Source organism: Alosa sapidissima, chromosome 18 (genome assembly GCF_018492685.1).
Source record: "Alosa sapidissima isolate fAloSap1 chromosome 18, fAloSap1.pri, whole genome shotgun sequence".
NCBI lineage: Eukaryota > Metazoa > Chordata > Actinopteri > Clupeiformes > Clupeidae > Alosa > Alosa sapidissima.
The window spans coordinates 21,725,234-21,743,686 of NC_055974.1; the positions used below are offsets into that span (position 1 = coordinate 21,725,234).

General features: G+C 43.5%; 1 protein-coding gene across 1 annotated transcript in view; it reads right to left on the minus strand.

The window, feature by feature from the left end:
* LOC121690323 (receptor-type tyrosine-protein phosphatase delta-like) overlaps nt 1–18,453 on the minus strand; it is a 111,764-nt gene that overhangs the window by 20,609 nt on the left and 72,702 nt on the right. Inside the window, 7 exon segments of the mRNA XM_042070807.1 lie at nt 4,179–4,333; nt 5,086–5,205; nt 7,246–7,269; nt 7,930–8,105; nt 12,840–12,963; nt 17,617–17,714; nt 18,406–18,447. Coding sequence (XP_041926741.1) covers nt 4,179–4,333; nt 5,086–5,205; nt 7,246–7,269; nt 7,930–8,105; nt 12,840–12,963; nt 17,617–17,714; nt 18,406–18,447 — 739 coding nt within the window.

Here is an 18,453-nt window from a genome sequence, read left to right on the forward strand (position 1 = left end):
GGGGCACTGGACTGCAGTTAATTGTGCAAGAACTATCTCCTTTTCCTTACTGCCTCTTTTTGTTTAGACTTGCAAATGCTCCAGATAAATGACATGCAATCAGTCCTGTGAAAAGCTGGGATGGAGAGAGGGAGAGAGACATTGTTCACAGTTCATTGGTTTTTTTTTGTGAGATCAGTGGTGGCCATAAACATTGTTTTTTTTTTATTTATTTTTTTTAGTTTGGACTCTTTAAAGGCTCAGGCTAATATTTGTTTTTTTAATGTACAGGTCAATACGTTCCATAAACATTTCATTCACAATCGTGGACTCCAGGACAATCACATGTGTCCAGAACAGCTCAGATCAAAACAAACGTGGCTTCCCGGTCAGTCTGTTTTCCCCACGAAAAGACCTCAGAAAGCACAGTCATCTAGCTTAACAAAATAATTAAAACAAAATAAAAAATACAACAGTAGGCTTATGGTTTGCGTGCACTGGTCGGAGGGAGCTGAGAAGATCAGTACGTGGGTGGTGACACTTTCATATGGATTTGAGTCTTTGGGGTCCGTTTTTATCAGATAGCGGAGCGAAGAATTAACATCCCCTGTCTGCGGAGAGACATTAATTCCTCTATTCGGAATGCTGTGGGGAGAAGAGACAGGCGACGAGGATAGCGGGAGACGGGGGAGCAGGAACGCACCATTTTCAATTTCAACTGATTTGGCTACAAACTCTAATTAACTTTTTTGCATGTGGTAATTTTAATTCTTCAGTAATCCTTTTTTTAGGCCCTTTTATTACAGCGGGAGAGTTGTACGCATGTTGGATTCCTGTGGTCTTGCCCAGGCTTATCTATATTTAAACGCCCACCTGCTCACTGTGTGTGTCTGCGTGTGTGTGTGTGTGTGTGTGTGTGTGTGTGTGTGTGGTGTGTGTGTGTTTTTCTTTCTGTCTGTCTACATGTATCATGTACAGTATTTATGTATAGACACAACTCCTCCACCAGATTTGTCTAGCCCCTCAACACATGCTCTCTCTCCCTTCTTCTTTATCTCTTTCTTTACTTCTCTCTGTCTTTCTCTCTCCCTTCTTCTTTCTCTCTCTTTCTCTACTTCTCTCTCCCTTCTTCTTTACTCCCTCTCTCTCTCTCTTTCTCTTCTCTCTGTTTCTCTGTTTACTTCTCTCTATATGTAATGTATAGGCTCATAACTAGTCTTCCTCATAATCCAACATATTCTCTCTTTCTCTCTCTTTAACTGTTCATATGTGTAGGACATGTGGCTACTCACCTCAAATTAAACTGCTTCTGCTGCTGAGACCTTGAATTTCCCCTGGGGATCAATAAAGTATCTATCTATCTAAACACACATTTTCACTCTTCTAACGACGCCGAGACACATATTCTCACTCTTCCTCTCGTCTCTTTTTTTATTTAAAAATCACATTAATACACTTTGTGAAGCATTACAGGGTTGGACTTCTGGGTGGATGTCTGAGCTCTTGGTAACCTTCGATGAGTTTGCATCACTATTCATCCACAGGGACATTAGGTCTGTCTGTCTATCTGTGATTGCTGTCCTCTCTCTCTCTTTCTCTCTTTCTGAGTACCTTCTGAGTCACAGTTATGTGGGGAGATGAGTGAGACTCTCTGGTGGTTTGTCTGTCTGTCTGTCTATCTTTCTTTCTTTCTCATCGAGACATAATCCTACTGTTTGTGCCCGAGTGCATGTGGAGATATCGCTTTATTTTATTTCCGATTTGTCTAGCCCTCAGGACGCAGCCTGCCTGCCTGTCATAGGGACTGAAGGAGAGAGAGAGAGAGAGAGAGAGAGAGGAGAGAGAGAGAGAGAGAGAGGAGAGAGAGAGAGAGAGGAGAGAGAGAGAGAGAGAGAGAGGGATGGGAGGTGGATGGATACAGAGAAAGAGAAGAAAAGAAAAAGAGACTGAACTTGGCCACAGGCAGCGACATTGGTAATCCTTGTGCTCCACCGTGGGGAAGGGTGCTGGATCGAAAAAGGCAGCATCCACAAAAGCTACACGCTTCTCAGCTTTGGCATCTCTGTATACCCTTCTCTCTCTCTCTCTCTCTCTCTCTCTCTCTCTCTCTCTCTCTTTTTCTCTCCTTCTAGCTCTCCCACCTGGTTCCCCATGATACCTTAGTCTTTTTTTTGCATTGCCTCTTCTCAGTCCATTTGCTATAGCCACCTCCCTCCCCTCTTCAATTTCAGGACTTTTCCATGCATGTTATTTTTCTCAGTCTCTTTTCCATCTTCCTACCTTACCCCCCTCTCCTCTCTCTCTCTCTCTCTCTCTCTCTCTCTCTCTCTCTCTCTTAGAGCCTATGATATGTTTTAATGTCCTGAAGATGCAGAGGCATCGTAATAATGATGACTTAGGGGCACACCAAGAGACAGGTGAGTTATAGGACCACATTACCATTGGCTGCTGCTGATAGGTGGAGAGCCATTAGGCCGGTGGATATGATGAATTATGCAACCCTGACAGGACAGGGCTTTAAAGCTGATGTATGGCTGGGCACAAGTGCTGCTTATGTGTACATCCATGAATATGTTTAGGATCCTGCTATATGTTTACGTGCATGCACGAGGGAGTGCCGCTCTTTTAAAGACATTTTCATGTAGCTGTAGGCATGTACTGTATCTCCTCTGTTTCGCTCATCCTTTCCTTCTTCAATACTCAAATGCATTTATGCATCTCCTTCTCTGTCTGCAAGTGTGTATGCATGCCCATGTGTGTATATATGTATGTATGTATGTATGTATGTATGTGTGTGAGTGTCGTGCTGTAAGTACATTTGGTAAAATAAGCTAACATATACAAAACCAGACATGACTATAATATTTACATTAACATTTACATTAAACATTTACATTATCTATTATACGCTGACATGCTTTTTCCACTTAGGACTAAATTAAAGAAAACCCCACGGCATATCTGGATCACGCGTGCCTGCAAATGTAGTGGGAGTAGAGCATGATTGTCAACAGGGGTGTCTAGCGGCCCCTTTGAGCTGTGTTACCGTGTGAACTATGAGTATTTGATGAGAGGACGCAAGAGAGCGAGTGACTTCTAGAGATTAAATTGCCGCGTGTGTCTCCTTGGCACCGTGTTTTTTTCCACAACCCTTCGTCCCCATATTGGAAAAAGAAAGTGTCGCCATGACAGCCAGTCAGCTTCGTCTGTCACCGGGCGAGATTGATCTACTCATGAGGACTTAGTGCAGGATTAGGTGAAGGTCACTGGAGTCCTGAGCGTGATGGGTGTGACAGTGTCGAGTCAGGAGGAGGGGGGACAGTCTTTGTGCACAATTAGGTTCCATCTGATTTATGGACGCCATGATGGATGGGACTTTGGCATGGCTTCGGTGAACAGCCTCAGGTTCAGCTTGGGGGACTAGAACAGAGGACGAGGGGTCTATGGGAAACTCTCGAATTATCAAATGTTCAAGGATCATGAAGGAACTTTTTCTCCTAAATTGTTTTTCTTGCAGGTTTCTGTTATAACAAAAAGGCACTTTGCTGATATTACTGCTACTACTACAACTACCACTACTACTACTACTACTACTACTACTACTACTACAGTTGTTTGTTTTGTGAATTCAAATGATTTGTTTTGCCTTTTAAATATATTTATATTCAGAATATACTGTAAGCTATATATACTGTGTATGTGTGTGTGTGTATGTGTGTGTGTGTGTGTGTGTTTGCGTGCGTGCGTGCGTGCATGTGTGTGTGTGTGATAGTTGCACACTTCATACTATTGCACACTGATTCAGTGCATAACATTGGACCCTACTCTATCTCTTTCTCTTGAGCTACCCATTACCCCAAGCAGACCTTGTCAAACAGCATGTAATATGCTTATGTAAGGCGTACATTGTACTCAATTAATTAGGTATTAGGTTGAGTACAAGGCACCTGAGGACATCCAATGAAAAGTGTATCCAACAATTTTCTACCGACTGTGTGTGTGTGTGTGTGTGTGTGTGTGTGTGTGTGTGTGTGTGTGTGTGTGTGTTAGCTGACGACTTCCAGTGCATCACCATGGAGGAGTATATGTATGCATGCATATGTGTGTGTGTGTGTGTGTGTGTGTGTGTGTGTATGTGTGTGTGTGTGTGTGTGTGTGTGTGTGTGTGTGTGTGTGTGTGTGTGTGTGTGTTGCCTGACCTGCAGTGTACCACCATGGGTCCAGCGTCTGGAGGATTGCAGGCTTTCACCCTGCGCAGGAAGGCCAGGAACGGTGTGGGGTGCTCGGGCACTCCGTGGTCAGGCCAGGCTGTAAACTGGAACTGCCGCACCTCCCGCTTTTCACTCGAGCCATTCTGTTCAAAGACAACCAAAGACATAGCCAGCCACAGCCAATCAGAAATCGAGTCGGGAGGTAAAGCCATGGGGCCACTCCCACTCATTCAGCCAATGGGAAATGGGAAAAGCTACCAGGAAAAAAACAAACAGGCAATTGGGAATGCTATGATGGCTATGATTGTCTAAATACTTTTTAGCTTGTTTTTATGACATGGCATATTTTACAGTTATGCGTAATCGAGTGGTTTATACAAAATTAAGCAAAATAATTTAAAAATAATCTAATTATATTTAATGCACTAGCACACTTCATTGCCTTTTTCCAGCCTAGGGATATGAAAACTGAAGAACATGAAGTGAGGATCAGGAAGAGATTCCTGATAACTAAAAGCTAGGGAGGGAATCCCCATGGCAACATAATACCAGGATTTGCTTTTTGAGGAAATGGTCCGGATATATTTGAGCTCCTTTTAATTATGCAATACAAAAGTCCACTTCCAGTTAACACCACAGTCTAATGATGTGCCCGCATACTTTTATTTTTTATATTTTATGAATGTGATTTTAGAGTGTAAGCAAATGGTAAACAGAATAGATTATGAATATATATATTTATATATATAATATATATATATAAAATAATATATTATTTTTTTATCTCAAGCATATATAGGTGCACTTTAACTTTCTCCTCCACTCCTTGTAGATAGGTAGAGGAGAAGAACAAGTCAAGGTCACAGTGTAGGAAGCGGTGACCGGTCCCACTCACCTTATAGAGGGCGAAGGTCCTGACGCAGTAGGTAGCCAGCTCCACTGTGTCCAGCAGAGTTACTTGGATAAGGCCATAGGTCTCCGTCCCTCTGGTTGGCCAGTACTGGTCGCATTTCACCTGCAAACGCAACACACACACACACACGTCAGCCAAGGAATGGTGTTTAGTACAAAAAGACTAGCGAGCACTTACTGAAAGAAAATGCAAAGAAACTATTGATATTATATTTATCTATTCCTTCCGATTCATATGCAACTATTGATCTTATTTATCTATTACTCCCGATTCATATGAAGTACTTGTTGACATAGTGGTCGAGCTGCTGCATTATGGGAAAATGTCTGTCTCTCTTTTTACTCTCCTTGTATGAGTGCAAGAAAAACCTTTTGTTTGGCCACGTCTGACATCACGCTTAGTTTTCTGCACGATTAACCCAAACACATACAGCCATTAAAAGAACACCGTTGGGAAAAACTTTACAAGACTATCACAAAAAAAAAACCAACAAGTCATATTTCAGACAAGAGTGAACAAAAAAAAAAAACTATGTCTAGGGGGTTTGCCTTTTTTTTTTAAACTCCATAACGCTGACTGGGGCTTTTTCACTGTGGAGAAAAGAGCCCTAAAGAAAGAAAGCATTCCATGGCAACAGACTGTGGGCAATGCATTAGTCTGACAGACTCCATAATTACAATCTTAACTGGAGTTTTCCAATCACATTACAGGGGCCACTTTATTATGATTATACAGTCCTGTTGCCCAGCGCATGGCCAATAAAATGCAATTCCATTACCCTACTAATGCTTCCCTGCCTAGAGGAAGTGCATAAAAGGAAGAAGGGAATGTTGGCGTCCGCTCCGAATCCTAACCACACTCTTTTTTTTTTTTTGAGTTTAAGCTCTTTTTCCTCTCTTGTCTCCATATTTGCTCAGAGATGTGAATCAACTATGAGGACTGACTGCAGCATTCACTGTATCACGCTTGAGTATGAATCACTCAAGTTGGTAATTGAGATTGAGAGAGTTGCGTTTGTAAGACAAACAGTGTCTGAGGCCCCTGAGTACAAATGACATCAAGAGAAGACTCTTAGAGAGGATAAGGAGCCTTCTAGACTTCACATTTAAAAAAAGAAAAATCAGTAAGACACTTTAGCCTTTTTTCTTTAAGCTACTGTGTTTTCTAAGAGCACTACAGGAAGCAATAAGCCGACATGCACATGCCTAGGCAGGTCAGTGAGGGACAGTACAAAGTGCTGACTAAAGTGGCGCCCAGCAAAACATGTGCACTCTGTGAGGGGAGATGGTCTCCACAGTCTTGCGTCTTAAAGGATGAAAAGTGTTCTCGATTCACTGCTTTTTGTAAAGCTGCTATTTTTGGGAACATCAAATATGGAATGTCTTTCTCAGCCACTGCTGTGGGGTGGTGGATTGTAATCGAGTTATGTTTGAAGACCTAAGGATGCCATGGAGGTCTCAGGGAAGTCATTCTAGCCAGACTGTGGAGAACTTAGAGACCTTAGAAACGTACACTGGTTTTAATCACAGAGTCTGGGTCTGTGTGAGTGAGTGTGTGTGTGTGTTTGTGTGTTGTGTGTGTGTGTGTGTGTGTGTGTGTGTGTGTGTGTGTGTGTGTTGATGTGTTTGTATCTCTCTGTGCACCAGTGTGCATAAGAGCCAAAAGCAATGTGCTGTGCTTGTGTGTGTGTGTGTGTGTGTGTGTGTGTGTGTGTGTGTGAGAGAGAGAAAGAGAGAGATAGAGATTGAAAGAAAGAGAGAGAGAGAGAGAGAGGAGAAAGAGAGTCTGTATGTACTTGTTTGTCTGTGTCTGGGAAACTGTGCGAGTGTGTTTGTGTGTCCACCAGCGGTGGCTGATCGGCCAGATAAGCTGACCCGTCACATACAGGTCTGCACACATGTCGCACACAGCGTGAGTGACAAGCAGCTCTAGGGTCGCCGATGATAACAGTGCTTCAGCTGCTGCACACAGAATAGCCGAGTGTTATCGGTGAAACAGAAAGTGAGAGGACAGCAACCAAACAAACCAACAAACAAACAAACAAACAACAATAACAACAAAAGATCTATTGCTGTGGCAAGAATAGAAAAATAAATAAAAAAGGAAGCAAAAAAAAAGGCAACAGAATGCTGTGGGTCTTGCCTTGGAGAAGAAATATGAAGGCATCTGAAGAAAGACAATAAACAAACACAGAGAGAAAGAGAGAGGGAGAGAGAGGGGAACCAAAAAAAGAAAGAGAGAAAAGAAAATGGAACGGTAAAAGGATGGAGAGTGGCAGGTACCTGAGCCACATAGACAAATGGGCCTTGTGGCAAACAGACAAAGAGCTGAGCAATGAATGGGATTAACCACATGGATGACCTCCAAGGATTTGATGGAATACATCAACACAAAGACATCTCAGCTTCAATGCAGTGTGCAATTATTATACTCCACACAAGGGGCCCCAGAGCATTTTTACAGCCAAAATGTCATCTTTCATTTTATCTAAATATTTTCCTTCACTCATCAAAATCATTATCCTTGTACCCAAATCTGTACACACACACACACACACACACACACACACACACACACACACACACACACACACACACACAACCATATTAATACCATATTAACTGCCCCCATGTGTTAACCTCATAGCTGAAGAAATTTAGCAAAATCAATGCATAAGCCGCGGCTAATAGTTGGGAAATTACGGTAAGAGAAGTCCATTTCTTGTCTTCACCAATTAATACTTGACACGTGATCCATAAAACCATGTACAGTACATCTGTACATATATGCATCCCATAATGATCCTAGTGAGACAGACCGCCTTACCCTGGACCTCTCCTCCAGCTTGGTCATCATGACGATGTTGGCACTGCGCTGTTCCCAGATCATCCTCCAGAAGTCTCCGAACGTCTCCGGGAGCGACCCCTGCGTGGCGATGTAGGCATTCTGCTTCCGGTAGCCGTCGATGTAGTTGGCATTGATGTAATCACTGCCTGGTATACCTGCATCCAGAAAAAAAAAACATCTCGTATATGGATATATGAATAAAGCAACATGTGAATAGAGGTATCATATATTTACACCTCACAGTGTAGAGAAGGGTAATACTTTCTAATCCAACATATTTTTGTGAAATTCGGCAACCCCCCCCCCCGTTCTCTAGCTTGCCAGTCTATGTGTGTGGTTAAATAACTGTAGTGTTTGCACCTAGTCCTGGCTCTGTAAATATGGAATGAACACAGTGGCTCACATCTGAGTCACGCGGTATTCCAGCTGATCAACATATTGGTTCAGCATTACATAACGAATGCAATTTGATTAACTCCCGCGCTCAAATATCAACAGCCTTCCGCCAGAATCCTGAAATGTGCTTGTGCACACATCTAGCATTTCCACCGTTGACGTGCCTGTGTCTTCCTGGGCTTGTTTGTTTTCTCCCCCAGGGCTTTTTTGGCACAGTAGGAGAGGACCTGTTTGAAAGCGCATGCCTGTGCCTGTGATCCCCATGCGCCTGTGATCCCCATGAAGGCGGCCTTGGCTAGCGCTAACTCTGACGCGTGTAACAGCGAGCGACGATGCCGAGCACTCTCGCTAGGCTAGGATTGATGCGCCGACGCTCCGGCTCGACATGCTGGGAGTTAAGGCCAAGGAAAACACCACCCACAAGCAACAGGCTCAGCGCCAACGTGTCTGACTCAATACTGGAAATGCTCAGGCTGTTTTGCCAGTAATCAAGTCTGATCCCCAAGTCAAGGTAGCTACAGTACTGCACAAATGGTGATATGTGCTCCTGTGAGCCTAGGACTCAACTGGCAGTTGGTATAACGAAGTGTTATCAATGGGCATGGGTGTCGTAGCCAGCAAAGACACTGGGGACTCATACTGTCAAATATATACTTATCTCTGCTGTACTGTGAGATACTTTACATAAAACTGTCTGCTAAAAGAATCAATATAAATGAATTGCTGGAACGTTTGTGTAAAGTTCGCCCAGTCATTCTTGGGCATAGTGCAGGCTATTACTGTTACTGCTAGTTACGGAATAGATCACTCCTATCAGCCAAAATGGCCACTGGTGACACATTAGTGCTTTAGTGATGCCAGTCTGTGTGTTTCTCTTACGATCACCAAAAAACCTGCAACTATTCAATGTCAAAACAAATTCTCTCATCCAGGGAGTGTCTTTTCATACATTTCATTCTACTTCATCATTTGTTTCTGCCTCACGACATGGGGAATCTACCCAAGCCCAGCAAATGTAAAAACGATGGCAGGAGAGCAGACAAACTGGAGCAGAAATTACCTCTTGCTCTTTTCTCCATCTCATTCTCTCTCTCTCTCTCTCTCTCTCTCTCTCTTTCTTTTTCTCTCTCCCCCTCTCTCTCTCTTTCTCTGTCCCTCTCTCTGCAGTGAAATGAAAGGCGTGTGGTCTTTTCCCATCCTCACAGCGGCAGAGGCGAGGAAGGCGGGAGGAGAGGAGAGCTGACAGCTAGTCAATGCGGCAGGACTGGCAGGCAGGCGCCCGGGCGCACACATGCTCGCCAGAGATAAGTCTCATCTGCATGGGCCCCGCATCGCCACAGCACACCCACGCACACCACACACACACACACACACACACACACACACACACACACACACACACACACACACACACACACACACACACACACACACACACACACTCTCCCTCCCTCCCACACCTCAACCCCACCCTCACTCCCCCTCATGCGCTCGCTCACTCTCTCCTCTCCTCACAGGTAATGCAGAGAGAGAGAGAGAGAGAGAGAGAGAGAGAGATAGAGAGAGAGAGAGAGAGAGAGAGAGAGAGAGAGAGAAAGGGAATAGGAGCTCATTCAAAAGCAATTATTCTTTTTTCACTTTAACTGCTTTTTTTTTTGCTGTGAGCTACTCAATGCTGATGGACAGGGATGTAGACAATTAAGTCATAGTCATTTAAATGGCAACAACAGAAAATGAAATATCATCACAAAACAAAAGGGCTACCCAGAATAAATTAGGCTACTTCGGTTTTGGGGGAGGAAGAGTGAAAAAAATAAAATAAAAAATAAAACAAGCTGCAAAAATTGTCAATCAGGATTTGCAGTGTCTCTGTTGAAGACTGCTGGCAGCAAATGGAGGGGAAAAAAGTTAATGTGAGGAAAGGTGGATGTGGATTAACATGACGGAAATGAGAAAGGCATATACATTTAAATCCTCTTGCACCCTGCTGGTGCTGTAACAAATGCCGAGGAAATCATAATGACAAGAAATATACATAAATATTATATTATGGGACAGGGTATGGCTAAATGTCCAGTAATGGTTATGCAAAAAAGGTGAAGGTCTTTAGTCCACATGGGGAAGGGAATGAAGTATACAATCCTGTGACTCCATTCCAGTGTTTTAAAGCAACACCAAAGAACTTTCCCTCTGTCGCACGCACAATATTTGTTTATCCAGCACAGGCTTTGCAAATAACAATGTCCACAGACAAGGTAGAATATTTTGCATGACTTATAAAAGCACAATGTATTGCGACATCAGATGCAAGTCAAATTTGTAGTTTCTTATGTCTCATTCCATCGAACTACAGATCCGCTACCCGATCTGGCAAACTTACATAGTGCGCTTATAGCCGATAGAGGGCCACGAAGTGAATGCAGAATTGCCGTTCACCCTGTTACGAGTTGATGAACCACTGAAACGATTTTGGAAACATTATTTTAAGGTACAAAAAACTCTTTGGTGTTGCTTTAAATGTCTGGGTTTTGACTGTTACACCTGTTTCCTGAGTAGGGATCAGATGGCATGATGGCGTCAAGACAAACATTCATTCGCAGGCACTCAAGATTATGAGCAAACAGCAATGGCTGTGATGAGACTGTCGTGTCCATCATCCGGTCAGCGTGGTTGTAGAGAGTTTCGATTGGATGACGTGATCTGGCCATCGAGTCCCACTTGCCATCGAGTCCCACTTGCCTAACAGGTCACAGTTCCAGTGAAAAGGAATCTGGTCTCAACTCGTCTAAAAATAAACCAGTGTTGACTTCACTGGACTTGAGGATTGAATGGTAAACAGTGGCAAAACGGGCTTCTGTTTCTCTTGTCACGGCAGCGACGTGATTGAACCTGGCAAGGCTGGAACGTGATTGGGGAGGGAAACGGACCAGGGCACTGTGTACAAACACAGAGAGAAGAACAACAGAGATCTTCTCATGTCAACAGAGATCTTCTCATGTCATGGTAAGACGTTCTCGGTGCACATCACTTTGTAGCGTGACACCCCCGACTCTCTGTCAAGGTGTTTTTATTTTTATGTGTGTGTTGGTGATCTACCGTTGATGATTATGGTCTGCTATGATTAATTACTGCTACACTTGTGGTGGGAGCAAATCCGAGAACCTGATGGTGGCCATTTCATGCAATAAGAGAGGCCCTTACACACACACACACACACACACACACACACACACACACACACACACACACACACACACACACACACACACACACACACACACACACACACAACTGCACTCCTTCAAGGCATGCAAACAAACAGTGTACATCTAATCAACTAAAAAAAAAACATAAAACAACAACTGAGGGCAAACTCCCCAATCTCCTAGGTGTGTGTGTGTGTGTTTGTGTGTGTAGTGTGTGCATCTAAACACCTTGTTTTTTTCGGCCAGACCTTGCAATCAAAGTGTTTAGAAAGCAAAGGGATTCCCAGTAGTGTTTGGGCTTTCAGTCTGATACAGAGAGAGAGAGAGAGAGAGAGAGAGAGAGAGAGAGGAGAGAGAGAGAGAGAGAGAGAGAGAGAGAGAGAGAGAGAGAGAGAGAGAGAGAGAGAGAGAGAGAGAGAGAGCGCTCATATAGCTAGTGTGGAGCCATCGCAGGAACACAAAAGCATGCAAATGTGCTTATGTGGATTTAATGGGGTCCATCAACACTAGGCAGCACACAATCAGTTTCAAATGCATACTCTGTGTGTCTGTGTGTGCTGTGTTTGTGTGCATGTGTGTCTGTGTCTGTGACTGTGTGTGTATGTGTTTGTGACAGTGTTTGTTGTGTGTGTGTGTGTGTGTGTGTGTGTGTGTGTGTGCGCGCGTGCATGTGTGACTATGTGCGTCTGTCATTGACTGTGTGTGTATGTGATTGTGACAGTGTTTGTTGTGTGTGTGTGTGTGTGTGTGTGTGTGTGTGTGTGTGTGTGTGTGTGTGTCTGTGTGTAGGGGAGGGTGTATCCCACATCTTTATTTATCAGTTCTTACCATGCTGTTCTCAGGTTATTCATGTATGCATGCCACTCCTCAGTGAGCACAACTCCGCTACACTGGCCCAGTGTTCCCCATTTAAAGGACTGGCTCTGACTTCAGAACACAGCGCCAGGGGAACACAACAGTATTGTCGTCTCTGTCTGCATCTGTGAGTGTGTGTGTGTGTGTGTGTGTGTGTGTGTGTGTGTTTAACAACTTGACAGCTTGTGCGAGGGAGCCATGGAAATTTCAACATATTAATGACATGTTGACTCATGACCTGTCATTACAATGACATGACGCAGAAGTGACCCAATAAATTGCTTCCATGTGCAGCAACAACAACAACAACAACAACAGACTCAAACCAGTAAAATAAAGGCAAGTCTGACAATTCTCCATGACTTTCGGGGGCTATTCAGTTCATTTGGAGGAACAGTGGAGAAAAACGGATAGTGGTGGATCCTGACTTACCATCGATCGCTGAGAGTAAGACTCTGGAGTGATCGTAGGCGATGACATTGGCATATCTGTTCTTGGGCTTGTTCACTTCCAGGTTGGAGTGCTCCCAGGTGAACTGCTGTCCAGGATCAATGGACTGAGGAGACAGAGATAAAGAGAGAGAGAGAGAGAGAAAGAGAGAGATAGAGAGAGAGATATGACATTTAGATTAAATCAATCAGTCAAAGCAAAACAACATTTTAAAATCAATGTAACTGATTAGGCGATGTTTCATTTTTCAAAACAACCCTGGTCTCTCAGCAGTTTTTTTTTTTACTTTTCATCTGAAATAGCAACATAATCCAAGACTGGGTGTTGGGATTATATAGACTCTGGGTGTTGGGATTATATAGACTCTGGGTGTTGGGATTATATGCCAGCAGTATTTTCATCACATCAGCGTTCCTATGTTGGGCAGCTTCTGCTGCGTGATCCGAACACCGCACATTGCACACATGCCTTCCCATTTAGCCTGTGGCGTAACTGTCCAAGAATCTTGGCCTGACGTCCCGATCCACGAGGACATTGGTTCGACAGCCTCTACTGCTATTCCGTACATTTCCATAGATCCCCGCCGGTCTATTTCGGCTTCCGGCGTGACGGGGGGGACTTTCATGCATAACTGGCATGAGTTGTTAAATTTAGCCTTACCCCCCAAGGCTGTTGCCACACAACGGCAGCTTTTAATTCCAGCCCTCTCTGTGAGGGGGGGGGGGGGGGATGTCACAGGAAACCTCAGCCAAGTGGCATACCTCCTGCACGGCACACACACACAAAGCTGAAAGCGTCTATGGTGCTGCTGAGGGGGAACACACACACAAACACACACACACACACACACACACGCACACACACACACATGCTATCGGTAATGTTAGTGTGGCTCCATCAGCAGGCAAACAAGTTCCTGGTCTATACTGTACTTACTCACCTTACCAAATTAATCTGCTTCTGATTCTTATTCAAGAAACAAACAGAAACATTTTGCCTGCTTCCGACAATAATCTCGCTCAACAGGGCATCACTTTTAGTTGATAGCTGTCATATGACCAGCAACATCAACCATATTGAAAAATGTACACAGTTTCAAAGTGTCTGAAAGTGAATGGTCTGAAATTGCAACATAATTTAGTGGAAATCTTATTTTCACCCTCTTGAAATGTTTCAAAGTTTCTTTTCTAATAAAAATATAAAACTCCACTTTTATCAAGGAGGCTGGCATCCATGATAACTTTATGTTGAATATAGCATTTATATGGCTTTGGAGTTTTGCAAATTTCCCATAAGTGCTATTAAATTCCAAAGGCCTTCCTCAGGTAGGCTTTATGAATATCATTCCACTAATTTCACGAGCAAGTACTCTTTGAGAATATATGGTATAATCAATTTTCAAGATCTACTCTAGAGCACTGATTAGGACTGAATTTGGCCATCAAAGACTTTTACTGTGGGACTGATTATTCATTTCATACTGTGCTATGATTTATTCACCAGAGCCTGAAACAAACTCACAAGTGTGACAAGAGTTACGTAATAGCATGTTACGGAGGCAATATATTCATAACCTGAGAAATTATGCTGGGTGCCGCTCTATTGTTGAACCCATTAAAGTCTGTCATCATGCTTTTTAAGAACAATAATTTGCCCTTGTTCCCTAGAGACATATGCCAATAGCGGAAAACAGGTTAACTGAAACGGACAGTATGTGTGTGTGTGTGTGTGTGTGTGTGTGTGTGTGTGTGTGTGTGTGTGTGTTTGTGAGCAGTGTGTGAGAGAGCGAGAGCAAGAGAGAGAGAGAGAGAGAGAGAGAGAGAGAGAGAGAGAGAGAGAAAGAAAGAAAGAAAGAAAGAAGGAAGAAAGGAGAGAGTGAAATTGTGGAATGAGGAGTATGAAAAGATGCATTGTGTTTAGCATGACCTGACCCGCAGTCTTTTTCGACTTGGGCAAATTTTTCTCATTTACTTTAATAATAAAATTATTTGCCATCTTCAGTGTCTTTTGGAAATGGAAAGTTGATATGCATCAGCCCGTGAGCTAACTCTCTGGGTTGACAAATTTCAAATTACAGTTTTCAGACAATCATACAATAGCCGAAAATTGGAACCAAAAGCCTCAGACAGCTGTCTTGTTTTTTTTTCCCCTTCTTTTTTATTATCTTTTTTTTTCCGTTGCTACAAAAAGAGACTAAAAAAAATGAAGATAAATATGTTGAATATGAAATGTAGCTGTTCAGTCTGTAGACATCTACTTATGCTCTTCTAAGCAAACAGTTTGACTGAAGCCACACAAATCATAAGAGGGCCTTAACTGGGGCATTTTGCTGGTATTTATGGACATAAGAACATGTTGGGACCCAAACCATAAAGGTCAAGCATTTTATTTGTGTTTTCCAAAGCTCACTTCTGCCAGTCAACAGTGGACAAACACACACACACACACACACACACACACACACACACACACACACACACACACACACACACACACACACACACACACACACACACACACTCACGCACACGTTGTATTTCTGGAATATGTGGAATTTACATAGGCTTTTGAGAGGTAAGCTCGTAAGACATTAAGGAGTGTGGTTTTGAGTCCGTGCTATTGAGGCAAGCCAAAGCAAAACAAAAAAAAACAAACAAACACTATAGCCAGATAAACCAGCATGAAGACCCATGAGTTGTGCCAAATAAATACCAAAATACCATTCCTGCTCACATATCATGACATGAAGTCTTTTTGTAGACCTGGCAGAGACCTGCGCTTCAGTTCACATCACATTTCTTTTGGCCTATTTTATTGGCGAGACACGGAGGCGTGCCAAATGCCACACTGAAACAGAAACGTGTTGCTAAAAAAGAAGGGGAAAAAAAAAAATGCCTCCCATTGCCAAGTGTCCGTAAAAAGACAACAAGTGGTCAAGATGACAGGCTGACCACCACGGCCACCTCGAAGGCAAGGCCCTCGGTGTGAGAGTGGCCGCCGTTCACACCTATCTCTTCCTCTCTTTCTTCTTCTTTTCCACTGCTGCTGTTTTCATGCTGTGCTTAAACTGCATGATGACCGCTTCAACTTTATTCCACCCCAGTAATGGGATGTGATCACAGCTCTTCCAACACAGGGCTACGGGACACAAACACATTCCGTCCGACATGAGCGTAACTCATAATGATGACTTTTTCGCCTCATTCTAATCTTAACAGTGTCACACCGCCAGACCATTTGGAAGGGAAATCTTTAGCTAAGCCACTGCATTTTTCATCCAAAAATATGTTCAAACAGTGGGTCACAACACTGGCCGTAATTTCTTTTTTTGTCGCTTTTCTTTTTCTGTTCTTTTTTTTTTTTTTCATTGTGCTCCCAAAATTACTTTCCCCTTTCTCGGGAAGCCAAGTGGGGAAAAAAAAGGGCCTCGGAATTACAATTCCACGACTTTAAGCTCTGCAATAACTGCCGGCCCTGCTTGGCGGTCGGCCATCGCATGACCTCATATTTACGGAGAGGCGGCACAAAAGAAGGAGGGCAGACCGCAGTCCCCTGGCACACCATTCCTCTGGGGAGGGGGTCACTCTCTCCCTCTCTGCTTTTATTCTCTCCATCATATATGCTCTCTCTCTCTCTTTCTCTCTCTCTATCTCTCTCTCTCTCTCATCTGTCTCTCACTGTGACACCCTTTCCTTCTCTTTCCTTCTCTGCTCTCCATCCCTCTCTCTGCCTCCCTTTTTCTATCCCTCTCTCGCTTTCTCTGTTTATCATCGCTATCCCCAACCCTCACTCACTCTCCACTGTCCTTCTTTCTATCTCTCTCCCTCCCCAACTTTCTCTTTTTTTTTCCCCACTCCACCCCACCCCCCCCTCTTTCTTTGGTGAGCCAGCCGCACCCATTTGGCCAGCCTGTATACCATTGCCTCCTCAGCTCATCCATTCACAAGTTAGTAAGAGATGAGGTCTGTTTACAACTGACTGACCATTGAAAACTAAAAAAAAAAATCTGAAAAGGAAAAAAAAAACATAAACAATTTCATACCAATGGCTCCTGTCAGTCAAAAGTGAACACCCTTGTACACCCCTTTGTCCCTACAGCTACCGCATTCCCCCTTCGCCCCCACATACTGTGACACTGTGGCCTGGTGTAACCATGGTAACCCCTCCTGACCAGTGCCTTTGAGTTCCATCCAGCCACAATTCTGTTAAAATTCTTAATCTCCTTGTCCAGTGGAAAAAAAAAAAAAAAAAAACTTATCTGGCCTTGCCATCACCCAACCCCTCCAATCATCTGCTGATAGGATGTTAGTATGTTTTTTTTTTTCTAGTCATGTTGACACATTGCTACAAGCATTTGTGTTGTGCAATGGGTCCTTCACATTTAGGCCAACATCGTACCATAATGGCGGCAAATCAAGTGGTTCACTTCAGCTACAAGCAGATTAATGGATACTTGGAAAACCCTATTACACTGCCGAGGCAAGAGCTTTAGGCATATTAGGCAATGCCGCTGCTCTAGGCTGGACATTGAGGATTCAGGAAACTACACTTTTAAGCCCATGTTCGCTGCCCTGCTGATGTTGAATAAAGAAACCAACATATGCTGCAAACCTTTGTCTGTGTGTGTGTGTGTGTGTGTGTGTATGTGTGTGTGTCTGTCTGAGAGTATAACCAATGTATAACCAACGTCAGTACATGTTGAAGTCGTAGACGTGTAAGGGTTTCTCCAGAGACGGTTGATAAAGCTATTTCACCGTACCTCGTACTCCTGGGAGAACTTGAGGTTGTCGTTGGCTTTGAGTCTCTCCAGATGGTCAGCCAGGTCCAGTATGGGGATGGGAGGATGATTAGCCATGCCTGTAGATGAGAACATACATATGCAGAGAGTTAGCCATACGTAGGCATACCAAAAGAACAGGCTATAGACTGTTTAGAAGCTTTAGAAGAGGAAACGTGTGTGTCAGAAGAACGGATGGAAAGAACGTGACAGAGAGTTGTTTTTTGTTTCAGGTCAGTCTGTCCACTCAAAGCAGTAACATGCTCGGAAGGAAGAGGAGGAGGAAGAAGAGGAGGAGGAGAGAGGAAGAGGAGGAGAGAGGAAGAGGTATGGACACGGAAGCCAATGACAGGTCATTGAGCTCACTCTCCAAACAGCACACTCCTGAGAAGCATGAGGGAAGAGTGTGTTATTCACACAGAAAGCCACGACGGACAGTTAGCAAGATGGTTAGAGCGAGAGGACAAAACTAGTAATACTGAAAAAAATAAAACAATAATAATAAATAAATAAAAAATACTAAACTACTAGCTGAATGTAGATGTTGTAGTCTGCTTTGAGTAATGTCATGGGTCTACAATTATTATCAGTTCAAGCTTCACCCTCCTGCCATGGCATTACATATACAGTAGAGCCTTGGGATTAGATGAGTGTGAAGTGGACTACAAAATGGCTACTAAATTAAAAGAAGCAAATCAAAGAACAAATAAAATACTGAGTCAGAAATGACAGAGAAAGAAGGTGGTGAATGTGTAAACAAGACCAACTAACTTGACAAATGGAGGTTACTGGGATAACCGCACACGCCTGAACCTGTGA